The sequence below is a fragment of the Medicago sativa genome, chromosome 5 (assembly GCF_051527215.1).
Source record: "Medicago sativa cultivar Bolivia chromosome 5, Bolivia_mono, whole genome shotgun sequence".
NCBI lineage: Eukaryota > Viridiplantae > Streptophyta > Magnoliopsida > Fabales > Fabaceae > Medicago > Medicago sativa.
Genome location: NC_140753.1, coordinates 78,639,388 through 78,655,236, shown reverse-complemented (window position 1 = coordinate 78,655,236; position 15,849 = coordinate 78,639,388). Strand labels below are relative to the sequence as shown.

General features: G+C 32.2%; 1 protein-coding gene and 1 long non-coding RNA gene across 2 annotated transcripts; both read left to right on the top strand.

Moving 5' to 3' along the window:
* Positions 1 to 2,400: 2,400 nt before the first annotated feature.
* On the top strand, positions 2,401 to 3,062 carry LOC146925394 (uncharacterized). Its single transcript, XR_015011034.1, has 3 exons — positions 2,401 to 2,506; positions 2,690 to 2,771; positions 2,984 to 3,062. It is a non-coding gene; the product is annotated as an uncharacterized LOC146925394 (long non-coding RNA).
* Positions 3,063 to 12,650: 9,588 nt separating this feature from the next.
* LOC146925393 (putative F-box protein At3g16210) lies at positions 12,651 to 13,821 on the top strand. The gene has a single exon (XM_085711007.1). The coding sequence runs from the start codon at positions 12,701 to 12,703 to the stop codon at positions 13,811 to 13,813; it is 1,113 nt and encodes a 370-aa protein (XP_085567133.1). The 5' UTR covers positions 12,651 to 12,700; the 3' UTR covers positions 13,814 to 13,821.
* Positions 13,822 to 15,849: the final 2,028 nt, after the last annotated feature.

Below are 15,849 nucleotides of genomic sequence, written 5' to 3'. Positions count from 1 at the left end.
TTTGGTGAAGAATTTTGGCTCGTTGTCTTTTTTGTGAGTGGTTTAATTTGAAAATATGGGAGTAGTACGACTTGTTTGCATTATCATAAATTAATAAATATTTTGCCATTAAAAAAAATGATTCCCACTAATATATCATGTGTGTCTATCTCTCTTATAAATTTTTTCATTCTCCTTTTTATCAGGGTTATGAAATACTTTTAGATTGGAGATAAATTAATCCGTTTGTTATAATGACTTTAGGACAAGTTTCTTCTCTTTATAAACATATTATGGACTACTTTGGATATTCTTTTTGTAAGAGACTAAGTCAGGCCATGAGAAAATTAACAAATCAAGACAAATTGTACAGATGATATTTATGAATTTGTCACAAACCAAAAATAACAAAAAAAGAAAACAATATCAATACAACTTGGCTGGATTTCTCCTTCGTTTTTCTGTTTGTGATAGGTTGGGCTTGCTTGTTTCTTTTCTGTCCCGTCTTCTCTACTTGAGCTGATTAGGTTTCATTAATAATATTATTAGTTGTTTAAAAATAAACTATCTCTATTTTAGTCCTTCTAACCGCATTTGCGCACAAACTAGAAATATAAAATGGCTCATTCTTTCCCTTTGTTATTCTCTCATTCAATCCTTAAAAAACAACACTTTGTGACAATAAAAAATGGGACAAAGTACTTCTTCTTCCATTAACCCACCTTGTTCCAATTCTGATTCTCCATTTTATGGGGATTATGAACAATTGCAATCACAAGAAGAAGATAATCGTCGCTATTTTAATTCTTTCTATTTATTGACACAACATCACGAGTTTAGGATTCCATGTAATCCTTACTATTAACTTTTGAAGAAAAAAAAATATATTTTTTTTTATAAAAATTTCAGCTTTTTGCTTCTAATTTCTTACTCTTTGATTTTTTTTTCTTCTTTCTTCTGAAACAGTTGAATTGGGGAACAACATCTCATGCACTTTGCAAATGACTATTGGCTCAGATCAATTTGCTCAAATAAAGGTTCTGATTATATTACACTCTTCAGTCATGTTTTCACTTTCCTTGAGTTTGTAAATTTTGTTTTATGTATTTATATATTGATGGTGTTGTTGCAGTATGACTCATCGAAGTATGGTACGTATTCAAGGTTTTATTCTCTCTCTCTCTCTCTCTCTCTATATATATATATATATATATATATATATATATATATATATATATATATATATATATATATATATATATATAGGTTTATTGAACTATGAACTCTTAACTTATTTAGATCCTTTTCTTTTTAATTATATGACACAAGCATTCAAAGATTGTAGCACTAACACTTCTTAACTATTGATATATGTAACTGTGGCACCTTTGCATCCAATTTGTGTCAGTATTCGATACCGACATACGATTACATCAATTAATTTATTTTTCCCGGTGTCAACTTGTCTATGTCGCATGTGTTTGGTGTTTGTATCTTAATCGGTGTTTCATAGATATTAATGAATAAATCATTGGTTGTTTTTATTGTGAAACATCTAAATTTATTGAAAGCACAAAGTTTACAAATATTGTATATCACTAGGAAAAAGAGACAAACTAAAGCCACCTACATAACAGGTGGAACGCATCAAACAAGACAAAAACCACCACCTACATATGCCCAACACCATTCATATACGTATATCAATGTTTGCATGGGATTAGTTGTTTAATGTCACGTGTTCTGTTCTTTAACACTCACTTTTCTAACAATTCAAAGTAAAGAGCATCATGTTTACTTAATGATTTCAGAGATGTCGCTAAATCTTTTTCACTTTAAATATATTTTTTTAAGTCAAATTCTTTAAATATTTTCGCACTTAGCTTGGCTGGCTGGTAGTTAAATGGAGAGTTACCGACATATAATTTATGTTGTAAATTTGATTTCAGAGATGATTATTTTATTGGATACGTGCCTTAGATACTTTTTTTTTCTTCAAATTCAATAAATATAATGCTAGTCCTTGTGAATATGTTAAGAAAGATTATGTTTGACCAAAATATGCAAAAGATTATGTTTATAGGCTAAATTACATCAGAGGTCCTTTAAGTTTGATATTACTTTGCTATTTCAAGGTTTAACAATTGATAACTAATGTCTATCTTAGATATTATTTTCAACATGTATTATTAATTAAACTGAATTTTTGTTTAAAAAACTTTTTGCTCTAATGGGTTTGAGTCTAACAAAAGAGTTAAACTCTCACAAACTGACAAATCAATGTTCAACCTTTAACTGAAAGCGATACTCATATTTAGTGTCCGACATGTCTCAAATATATTTACTCATTTAGTGTGCTTAATTTTATGTTTCTCTATCAACACATTTGAAATGCCTCAATTTAAAATTTGCTTTAGGCATAAACATACGTTGGGGCGGTCCTTTTCAAACCCGCCAAGACACGCATCTCATTCAATGCATAATTCTAAGGCCGGGAACAAACATCAAAGATATCACTCCAGAAATGGTAACAACAATTATCAAATTGTTTCTTGATATAGTTTAGAGAATCACAATATTGTATGTGAAATGACATATTAAATGTATTCTAATTCTTAAACCGGATACCAAATTTTCAAAATAATAATAATAATAATGTAATCTGCCCTAGATACATGATTTAATCATTTTCTTTTCTTGTTGCATTTAGTTTGAAAAAGACTCTGGTTATGAAGTTCACGAGTGCAAATTGACAGTTGTTTATATTGATCCACGAGCATATTTCTTTCCTGGTAAGTTTTAATTTTTTTATTTAATTTTTTTAAAGCAGTTGACATATATATAATTTCTATACAACATTTGTCACAACTACATTTTTACAAACCTTGACAAATACATGCCTGCAATAATATATAATTTTTAAGGGACAAGTTTTCATATCAATGTGAAGACCTTGACGTATAAACCTTGATGCTCATTTTGAATTTCTTAATTATCATGTCAGACTACAACACTTCCTTCAAAGTTAACGCATGAGAAGAATTCTGTTATGGAGCAAAATAAGCAACTTCAGCATGAATTGATATTACATCCATTCTGTAAATTTTCTTTTAAGGATGCTTATGAACATTTTCTTCCATCACTTCTAATTTTGTTCATTATAACCGAATTCTTAGTCATTTCTCTTGGAAGATTATTGATTTATTGAACTTTTTATCCAGAGAATCTTTTGAAGCGTCACGGGTCACGACAGCCATATACTATTATGGTCGTTAGGAGTGAGACATTGAAGCTGCCAACTAGTTACATATCAGACATTAAAGCTATTTTTTGGAGGCAAAAATAATGTTTACTATCAATAGAACCATTAAAAGATACGTGCATTCGTACAAGTCACGTAACATTGCGATAATTATATAAAAAATATTGCATTGGTAGTATTTTGAAATGTTTACAAATAGTAAATAAAAATTATCACTATTAATGTAATGTTTCTTTTAATAAAATGTATGCACAAATCCGTTAAGTTTTAGATTTCATTTGTCTATATTAGTGAAAGCAAATTTTTATGTAGTAATATAAGATGCGCCAAAAAAATAATGTACTGATATGAGAAAGTTGATATGATAAAATTTTAAAAACTCACGACTATTTCAACTAGCTTTTGGTGTGTGAGTGGCAGCTCTTGGATGCACAAAGGTGGCTGGTATTTTTAAAAAGAGAAGTGTATGAAATTTTACATTGGTGTTGATAAATCTTGATGTGTATACGTGTTTGTGTCTACGTAGCGACTAAGCAAAGAAGTTACTGAGACTTAATATTGAGTCATACGAGAAGAGTCAAGGACAAAACATAAATGAAGCCGTTTTGTTCTTTTAAAAAAGCTAATTCAAAGGCTTTTGATCTCACTCTCAAAAACTTGTCTAAACACATATATAGTACAACAACTTGAACCTTAACAATATGAGACTTTTCGACAACTTTAATATCCACTTTTACGTCTAGCAGGCATGAGTACAATTCTCACATTAATTGTTAGTATATTTAACATGACTTTGATACCATAAAAAATGGGACTGATTCCCACTTTTAGGCTCTGTTTGGTAAAAATAGCGGATAGCTTATAAGCTAGCTGATAAGATAGCTGATAGCTTTTAGCTGATAAGCTAGCTGATAGCTTTTAGCTGATAGCTTATAGCTGATAAGCTAATTAAAGTGTTTGGTAAAAATAGCGGTTGAACTAGCTGATAAATGTAAAATTACATAAAAGGACATTATTAATTCATATAACATTTATTCCATTTCAGTTTTTATACTTTACAAAAAAATTCAAGTATAAAGTTTCTTTAAAAAAATAAAGTATAAAATTTGATGTTAAAATGAAAATTGTTACTACAAGAAAAACTGGAAACGCAATATAGATAATATACATAAGAACGTAATATACATAATATACATAAGAACGTAATATTCCATTTCAGTTATTTTAATGAAAATTTGATGTTAAAATGAAGACGTAATATACATAAGAACTGGAAACGCAGGGAAAAAAATATAGAGGCAAAGCATTGAAACGTAATAAATGTGTTTTAATATATAAAGGGTAAAGTTGGGTTTTAATTAAAATAACAAGGGTAATAATGGAAGAAAAAACAAAAAGCTATAAGCTATAAGCTCAAACGCTACTTGGAGTAGCTTCTGAAAAATAGCTTATAAGCTCGTTGAAATTCGTGAAATAAGCTATAAGCTCATTGTAAAAAAAGTTACCAAACAGAGCTTTTTTTGTCAAATGAGCTTATAAGCTATAAGCTATAAGCTATAAGCTCTTTTGGTGGCCTTACCAAACAGACCCTTAAAAGCTAACTTGACAGATGACGTGTTCAAACACATGTGTGTAAAACATGACACCTTGATAATGTTCAACTTGAATAAATTCGTCAAACAACAAGTCAAATAGGAGAAAATGAAATTCAAATTAGTTTCAAGACCATTAAACTGAGGGAAATTGTAAATGCCGTTAGGACCCGTTTGTTATAGAATAAAAAATATTTTTCAATTGATATTTCTAAAATTGATTTTCGTGAGAACTTACTAAAAAATAGTAGAGGTCGCTTTGAACGCTTATGTTATAAATTAAAAGTGCCATTTTGACATTCACTAACTTGGATATTCATTGATAAATATTTTAGCATAATAAAATTATACATTTTTTTGGGTAAAAAAAAAAAAAATTACACATCTTTTCAGATACATATCTTTTGAAAATAATTTTTATGAGAAGCTATTTAAAATAGTTTCTCATTTTAAGCATTTTTATTTTTTATATTTTATCATCCAAAAAAAAACCGTAGCAAAAGTTAGAGATACTTAAAATATTTTTTTTTATGAGAAACTATTTAAACCCGTTTCTTTTTTGAAATGTTTGTTTGTATTTTTCTTAATTCACTTTTAAAAAAACTTACAATAAAAAGATGAAATACTATAAAAATAATTTATAAAAAAGTTGTCACAAACGAGTCTTGAAATATTATTTATTAGATTCTGGTAAAAAAAAAAATACTTATTAGCTTGGGCTTCTTGTGGAAGATTTTTTTTTTATCAAGTAGTTTTTACCTTTTTAAATGAATAAGTGGGGTGATTGAGGTTCGAACCTCAACTTCACGAAAACATAATCGAAATTGTTCTTCGCTAACAGGCTCCCTAAAATACCGACCCCACCTTAGAAGTTATACTTCGTCTAGTTGTATGTAGATGTCAATATATTAAAAAATCAAGTATTTTGAAGGCTTAAACACACTTTTAACCCTCTAAGTTTGCAAAAGTTGCAATTTTGGCCCCCTATTAAAAAAAATGGCAAAAGTGACCCCCCATGTTTACCCCATTTTTGCAAAACTTCAATTTTGACTTAGTCAAACCTATGTGTCATGCCACTTAACCCACAAAGATGCCAGCTGTATAATTTTTTATTTAAAAATAAAAAAATGTCAGCTAATTAAAATGAATAAAAAAAATAAATGAAAAAAAGAAATAAAAAAGAACATGAACAACACAATACAATACGCCTCAATGTTCCCAGAAATCGCAAACCCTTCAAGTTCCTCTCTTTCTCTATAACAATTCAGAAGAACCACCTAATCAAACCCATTTTTAATTTCTTAGTTAAACACTCCATATTGGATCTGAAACAACAGAAAAATTTAATTCCAATAACTTGAAATTAAACAAGGAAACTGTAAAAGTCATTAATGATAATGGAAAAAGGGACGAAATTTCCGTGTTATACAAAATGAAATGAAAAGGAAAGAATGTAAAACCAATTCTGGGTTTGTTTGAACCTTAAAGAACTAATTTTGATCTGATTGAGTGAAATGGGTAAGGTTTTATGAGCAACAACCCAAAGCGGTTGAAATGGGTGGCGATGAATACTGTAGAATCTGTGTCTATGTGAGAAAGAAGAAATTAATAAAACCTAATTCCCAATTTTGAAACTGTGAGAGTTTGGTTTTGATTGTGGAAGTTGAAATCAGAAATGTAAAAAAACAGTGGAGAAGTTTGAGGAGGGGGAGAAGTGAGTTTAAGGACACATGGGGGAGAGAACTCCAGGTTTACGAAGGAGGAAGAACAAAGGGAAAAATGTTGAAGATGGAAGTTGTTGATGATGACAATGGCGTGTTTTTTTTTTTTTTTTTGAAGGAGACAATGGCGTGTTGTTTCTGTTCTTTTTTATTTATTTATTTATTTTATTCATTTTAATTAGCTGACATTTTTTTATATTTTTTAATTAACAAATTACACAGTGGCATCTTTATGGGTTAAGTGGCATGACACATAGGCTTGACTAAGTCAAAATTGAGGTTTTGCAAAAGGGGGTAAACATAGTGGGTCACTTTTGCCATTTTTTTTAATATAGGGCCAAAATTGCAACTTTTGCAAACTTAGGGGGTAAAAAGTGCGTTTAAGCCTATTTTAAAAGTACATATTCTCCAACACTAAATGTCCAAAAACCAAAGAAACTTAATTTGTTTACTCAATTTTGTAGGTTTTTTATTTTATTTCTCATACCCTAACATATAATGAGAAAAAAATACTTAACATATAAAAATCACAATGTAAATGCATATAAATTTGGAAAACTTCATAGTTGTTTGATTGATTAGCTGTTTGACTGAAGAATTTGAATAATGTATGTTGGAGTAGGGATGGAGGTGTATGTTTTTGTTTCTACTTTTTTCAATATATGATACTACCTCCGTCCCAATTTAATTGACACAATTTTGTTTTTTACACATATTAAGAAAAATGTATAAATAAAGGGGAAAGTGGAATATATTGTATTGGGAATGATAAAAGTAGTATTATTTAGTGTTATATTGTATTGGGATGAAAGTTGTATTGAAAATTGAAATGAGTCAGTTATTTTGGGACACTTTTTTTTAGAAAATGGGTCAGTTATTCCGGGACGGAGTAGGTCTGAAACGACAATTAAATACCAATCCAAAGAGAACGAATATTAATTTCTACCACAGACATTAGTTAATTGCCTTTAGGGATATTATCCTCAATTCGAGGTGCTGAGCAAAGATTAAAGAAATGAAATTTCTCTCCTTAAAGTCCCCCCAAAATTACCGTATCAATATATTAAAGAAATCGGATATTTAGAAAGTACATAATTTTCATCACTCAACATCCGAAAACCATCAAAATCTAACCTTTTTACATGATATGTGTGTTTGATTACACAATTCATTCATCCATCCACTCTATGAGTCTATGTTATTCAAAGCGTTTCTTTTCCTTTTTAATTTTGTTTTCAAATTTATAGCCCCAGATAGACCTGCAAATTTACAATGTCGAAACATTACTATCGGCAGTAGCAAATAATGCGCCGAATTATCTTTATGTTTTGTTGTGTGTTCGTGTTTCGATTGTTTGTTTCTCTCTTCTTTTTTTACTATACTGTAATGTGGCCTGGTCTTGTATCAACACGATTTAGTGTTCTTTGTGTATGTATGTTTTCTATTTCATGAAAGGATAGGGAAGTATAAGATAGTCATGAATTCCTTGAATTATTTGGTGTTTGTCACTTTATTATTTTTGATATTCTTTAGATTAATTTCTTATTGATTTTCGAAATATGGTCTAAACTTTATGTTTGACTTTGTGAAATGCTTTTAAGTAGAAGGATTCAGCAGTTCCATGTAAAATACATATGAATTCAATTTGTGGAGTTGGAAAGGAATATGTGCAATAATCATGTTCTTAGTTGTACAGTTGGATAGTTAAACTTATTTCTTAAGAAGTTATACAGTTGGAAATGTGCAATAATCCTGTTTCTATATACACCATTATTATAAAAAAAAAATATTGGGACCCCTGCATGCATTGGCTCTAGGTCGTCGCACCCTAGACCTATGCCTAGAGTTAGACCTGTCAGGATAAAAAAATAAATATTTATATAACAACTAATTAATAATATTTGTCATTAAAAAAACAATTTTTGTAATATCTCGCTTGTCAGTATCGGAATATTACCTGTCAGACGCGTCAGAGGACAAATGTTCATGGAAAGTAAGGGTAATGGAAATGTCTATTAATGGCATAAGTCAGGTATGAGCTAGATATCAGAGATTAAGTGTTACAGAACGTCAAGTACGACGGAAGATGTTTTTATGAAATATCAGTCAAGCAGGGGTTTATGTATCAGTGTCAGGTTAAGCGCGGCCAAGACAAAGGGCATTTACGTAATCTCGCCCAACGGAATATATAAGTGATTTTGGGGGTGGAAACCTCATAATTTCTTCTTCTTTCTCTCTCTAGGTTTTGAGAGAAAGAGTTCTCTCCTCCTTCTCTCTACCATGCGCCCTCCCTCTCTCCTCTAATCATCCAAACTTTCTCCCAATCATGATCAAGCAAGGATTATGTTAGCTTAGCAAGTAAGAACACATGAAGGAAAGGATTAAAGCATGGGTTGGTGGAAAAGGCAAGAATCAAGGATGAAGCCAAAAGCTAGGGTTTGAGCTTGATGCTTGAGGAATTGCAAGAAACTTGTTTAGGTGAGTTCTATAGATAGTTTACCACCTTTGGGTTGTGTGATTTCAAGTTAGAAAGTATAGATTTATGTTAATGAGGGGTTTAAAATCCTAAAGAATTCTTGGCCAAATCTTGTTGCATAGATGTTAAATTGCCATGAAATATGTTTATAAATGTCGCTGTATGTTGTTGGATGTTCATGGTGCATTGCAGGATCAAACAGGATGAGTTTTGGGTCAAAATTGCAAATTTTGTACCACAGGCCCGAAGAAAGTCGCTATTAGCGAAATTTTCGCTAATAGCGAAATTCTTCAGACAGCAGCCCAGAATGTTTCGCTATTAGCGAACTTGTCTGTCTTCAGCCAGCTTGCTTTTGGCTTGTTGGCTCGTTGTAGGGCCGGTGGTGCATTCTGTAGCCTTTCTTTCAACGCTTTACAACTTTATAACCCCAAAACAACATTTAGGCAATGCACATAACATCAAACGATTCTTGAAATGAAAATCATGGTAATCATAGCATTTATGGCAAAAATGGCACAAGAGCGAGATTAAGCCGAATTACTCGGGTAGCAAAGAACTGGGCAAGGAATGAAAGTAGATCCTTGACATAGCTTGTCAAGAACTAGAATAGTTTGTCTAGAACTAGAATAGCTAGTAAAGAAATAGAATGTTAGACATGAGTTTATGCTTGATTAGATGCGAAGTGACATAGATTGTTCCCTTCATATAGAAGTTAGAGTGCCATACGAGTATGGCAAGACGTGAATTGATTAGATAACTCTTCACATAGAAAGTCAAGCAAGCATATAGTTTACCTCTAGTGGGATCGTTTAAGGATCCGAGGTAAAAGAGATAGCATATATAGTTTTAATACTCATGCATTCATAGACTAAAGACTTTAATGAAGCTGTGAAGCGATTAGGTATCTATTCACATAGAAAGCTTTGACAAGATGTAGTGGTCGTGTCCCTTGTGGCTCACACTAGGTTGGCTCAGGGGGGTTCCACTAGAGGAAACGGGGTTAGCCGTAAGGATCCCGCACGTCACTGCAGGAGTGCCGTTGGTTATTCCTTAGATAGGTTCCATCGGTTAGATAGGGATTGCGCTCGGGTTTACTCCACCCCGAGGCTCTCCGTAAAATGAACTCAGATAATATTTGTTGTTACACGCTAACTTAATCAATGAATCTGACTTTGCATATTTATTAGACATGTTATGTTAAGTCATAGAGCCTTGACGTGGATCATCAAGAATTAGTAGAGCCTTGGCGTAGATCGTCAAGAGCTAGTATGATAGCAAGATAAGATACGTTGTTAGACACATCGTAGTTAAGCAATAGAGCAAATAGACAAAGTTATGCTGACGACGATATTAGATTTCCCCTAATCGTCCAGTTTAGATTCGTGTCATGATTATGTTAGACTTTTGCCTTGATACGAAGAGCATATTCTTGGCATAGCGGTTTTAGATTCCCCTTGACCGCCATGACACGTACAAAAGTGAAGCCTATAACAGGTTAAGATGAGGCTATGACGGCCCTAGTATGCACGACCGTCTAAGTATGCAAGTCCCCACACATGTATAATCAACCGACAGGTTGTATTGTAGACACATGGTGATCGTAGGTTTCCCCTGAGGTTACCTATAGCCTAGGATTAGGTGGAACTCACTGAGACATTATGTCTCACCCCAATCCTTATTTGTTTCAGATTAACAGGTTAGTTTAGCAAGTTAGTAGCTGAATGGATGTTTCAGCAAGTGTTCGTTCGTACCCGCTGCAGGACGTCAGGGATTTCAAGGATTTATTTTCTATATTTTGGACTAGTAGGAGAGTTTATTTGATTGTACGAACGCTCATTGTCGTTGTATTAAATATTCATTCAATGTTTTGTAGTTGTAAATTTTTAATGTATCCAGTGTCAACTTAATGTACATGCTAAACTTCCTAGGTACATTTAGTATGGGTATTACAATTCTGCTCTCAATATTTTCTCGCAAAATATTACACTTAATATTTAGTTTCTATCTTCCTTTTCACTTGATATATGTGTTGATTGCTTAGTGATGTCTTCTAGGATGTGCACTTCACTGAGAAAATTAAGTATGATGCGTATTAATGCTATATAGCCCTTTAAATTTGAAGAACATGCCCCGATTATTTCTATGTTGGAAGTTTAAGAGGTTCAATTTTGGTCATGTAAACACATTTCAGTTGATAGCTCCAAAGACAATAATATGTAAAGACTAGGGTCAAACCTCAGACTCACCACTTTTCTACATTTAAAATGTGAGTTCTTCACCACAAAACTAGTAGACCAAAACAAATAAATAAGAGGTTCAATTTTGTCTGCACCTAAAGTTGGCCGCCACATGTTTCAAAAAGGGTTTAATATGTTTCTTTGGTACAAAGGATTAATGTGTTTTTTATTCCTAAAAAATATTAATATTCTAAGTTTACATGAGATATATCTTTCACAAAAAAAAGTTTACATAAGTTGTCATATTCATTAATTGACGTAACAATACACTGGTAGAACATACTAATCAAACTCTCTATATATTATTTTAATACAATTGAATTTTTTAGGGGAAAAACTGATTGAATTTTAAACTTATTCATCAATTTTTTTTTGGTACAAGTATTAGTTTTCTTTTTATTAAGGAATAAACTTACTACAATTTATTAGATGTTTTTCATATGGTTTTTAACTAAATTGTAGCTCAAATTTATTAACTTGTGATTTTGTATATCAATTACATGGAAGGTTTTAAGAAAATAATTAAATCTTACGCGTTAATTAAATATGATGGATGAAATAGAAATTTCTCTTTTTCTCATACAAGATATTGATTCTCACCGTTTATGCTCCCTAAATCAATTAAATATAATAATGTGTTGCCACGTCATGGATATGCTCCCTAAATCAATTAAATATAATGATGTGTTGCCACATCAATTAGTCAATGTGTAAACACATGAGTTGTCATCAATTGATATGACAACATATCATTGGATACATGTCTAAAATAATTATACATTGATCATACTCTATAATATTATTTTAAAATGAGCGTTGCTAAATCTCGCGAAAGATTTGCCCGCGAAAAATTCACGATAGAGTTTTTTTTTTTATATATTTCAATCCTTTCTTTTAAGCTTTTGGAATGGTTATATATCTTACTTTGTTTCCTATACTACAATTAAATAGATATAGACAAAAGGACCATGTATGCCTTAAAAAGAAAAAGCCACCGCACCGTCATATTGCTACATACTGTCATAACTCACACCAAGAATCTTATAAACCAGAATCATTTAGCTCAGCGTTGCAGCTTCATAAGCATAACTGAATTTGATATAATTAACTTTGTTGTCATGAAATCATGGTCAGTGAGTTGTTGTGGTTGATACCAGTTTTGCATGCCATGCCAGCTGCCATGAAATCAGTGAGTTGAAGTGGTCGTGGTCACATGGAATTAAGCTGAGAGAGTGAAAGTTAACTTAGGATACCAAACTCATCATACTTATTTTAAAAAAAAAAGTATTTGCTGCATCTAGGTTTATTCGTCTTTTATAAACTCAATGGCTGCAAATTATTCATCTTGATCCCTCAATCGCATATCCGCTTGGCTGCTTGCTGCTTCAAATTAAAATTGCAATTTGCAATCAAAGCTCGTTCGAGTAATCAAGATGGAAAAGGTAATAAAGAGTCAATATATACATGATGATATTGCCTTCTCTATTCTCTCAAAATTACCTATTAAATCTTTCAAACGATTTGAATCTGTGTGCAAATCATGGTCTCTCTTGTTTGATAACCCTAACTTCATGAAGTTCTACGGCAAGAGTTTCTTAACAAAGGATCATTCTATTTATGACGATACATCTCTCCTCTTACATAAAAAAATTGATGGTCCTTGGGATGGTGATTATTGGGATGAAACATTTGAGTTATATTCTGTTTCTGGTAAAAGGTTTGAGAATATGGTCAAATTAGATTGGCCAAATGTCAAATTAGATCCTGTATATTGGTATAAAACGGAGTATGATTCTGGTTTTAATATTTTAGGTTCTGGAAGTGTTCATGGAACTCTTTGTCTGTCTTGTGCATTTAAAACAAATATTATATTGTGGAATCCATCTACTAAGGAATTCAAAATCATTCCTCCTAGCTCTCTTTCTTGGGCTGAAAGTCATGCGTTTGGTTTCGACAGTGTTAAAGAAGACTATAAAGTGATGTGTCTTGGTGTAGTGCAATCTGAGATATATAGTCTAAGGTGTAACTCTTGGAGAAAAATTGATGTCAATATGCAACCGATACGTAACAACTATTGGCACTATGACCAATTGTACACGGATGGACTCTCTCACTGGCTCAGTCAAAGTGAAACAAATAATGTAGCTTTGACTTCATTTGACTGGAGCAATGAGGTTTTCTTTAAAACATCCTTACCTTCAGACACAGATTCAGTGTGGAAACATTTGGTGCTTTTAAATGGATCTATTGCTTTGATCTTAAATCACACAGACACGGCTACGTTTCACATTTCAGTTTTAGGTGAACTCGGTGTAATGGAATCATGGACTAAAATCTTCATTGTAGGGCCTTTACCTTGCCTTGACTATCCTATCGGAGCGGGAAAGAAGGGTGATCTGTTTTTCAGTAAAAGAGACGGTAGACTAGTTCGGTTCGATTTAAATTCCCAAACGATTGAGGACATTGGTATTACAGCCGAAGTATTATGTTGTAAGATAATAATTCATAAGGAAATCCTTCTTCCATTTGAAAGAGAAAATACCTAATTTTTTTTTTTATTTTCACCCATGAAGTATATGACTATGGTTATTAGGATTCTAGAGTGTACCCAAAGTGGCTTCTCAGTTTCAAATATCATTATAAATTTCTTCTTTGTTTTATGTGTTTATTCTTGTTCTATCTGCAAAATGATATGAGAATGATCTTTTCCTATTATCCAGTGAGCAACATTTATCTGTTTTAATTTCATTACTTTCTAATTCCAAAGTTGCAATATCTAAACCACTATGCTTAATCAGGTTCTTGCTTATGAGGTCACTATTCTGCTGCTACTGCATTTGAAACTATTTGTTTCCTTATACCATTTGCGAAACTAAGGTTGAAACAATCATGTTTCTCCAATACATTTTCTGTAATGTGCCCTTAATTTTGTGTGGCCGATCAAAATTGAACTTAAATATATGTGTTTTGAGTTCCAAACCGAAGCTTTCTGTTTATGAATTAATTAGTTAAAGCCTATTTCGTTGCTTTTACAATGATATGATTTGGAGATATGAAAACACTAGCAGGTTCTGTTAAATTAGTTTTCAAATTTATATTACATTTCCAACTAATTTCTGAGCATGTACTTGTGGCTAATAATATTACTAGCACTTTGAAATGTGGTTTCGGTCCTATGGTGTGATAAGTGGTATTCATATGTATTTTCCCAATCATTGTGATGAGTTCTGTTACGAACTTTGTTTACACCATTGTGTATGTTCGCAAATGTAGTGTTGCTTTTTTTTTTGTGCTTCTGTCAAAGAAAGCACCTACCTTGTTGAAATGAAAAAGAATGTTTGCTTTTAGATAAAAAGCGAACCCTTGCGTTGCTTAACTTACATGGGTATGCTATAATCACGGTGACTCATTTTAATTGATTTTGCAGAAGTTATAAGTGTATTTTTCGATAAATCACGATGGATCACCATGATTGTGACACATACCAAACATACACTTAAGAATTTTCATTTTGATTCTTAGATTACATTAATGAAACTGAAAATACTAAGATACATACTCTTCAATTGAGAGCTCCGATTAGACTACGCTTAATGCTGACCTCATTTTGGGACTTTTGAGATAATTACTACTTACATAGACATAGACATAGACAGACTCAAAAAGGAAAGGGAGGGGGTGTGTTGAAACACAGTACAAAAAGGATAGAAGAATCATTATTGAATGATGAGCAGCAGGAACACAATACTTCTCAATTACTTGTGCCACAGGCTAACACTACACCTTAGTTACTTGCACTGCAAGTTACATGAGCTGGCGCTAGTTCAGAGTTGGTTATCAGAAATAACTAACTTCCTAGTTTATAGGGATGTTAGGGTCCAATGTAATAGGGTTGATACACAGTAGCATAGTATGTGCCTACAATAACAACCTATATAAGAGATCATTGTAACAAACTCTGATTCAATGAAAAAGTTCACATTTCTCTCTGATTTTCTTCTCTAGTTTTCTCTTTTCTCCAATGTTTTTGGTTACTCAACATGGTATCTAGAGCCTTTTGATTCGTCTTCCGCAAGCTTTCTCAAGCTCCATCAATGGCGCCTCGTAACAACGATGTTCTCACCGATCAATCTAGTCCTTTCTTCGTTCATCCTAGTGATGGACCTTCATCTGTCACTGTTTCTCCAGTTTTGGACGGTTCAAACTATCATTCCTGGGCTCGATCAATGCGAAGAGCTTTAGGAGGCAAAATGAAGTTTGAATTCGTTGACGGTACAATTGAACCTATCACTGATGATTTTGATCCTCTGTTTCGACCTTGGAATCGTTGCAACAACTTAGTGCATTCCTGGATTGTAAATTCTGTATCTCCTTCAATTGCACAATCCATAATTTTCATGGAAAATGCATGTGATGTTTGGAACGATCTGAAAGAACGATTTTCTCAAGGAGATTTGGTAAGAATTTCTGAACTTATGCAAGAAATCTATGCTTTGCAACAAGATTCCAAGTCTGTAACTGTTTTTTACTCTGAGTTGAAGATCTTATGGGAGGAGCTTGAGATCTATATGCCTGTACCAAA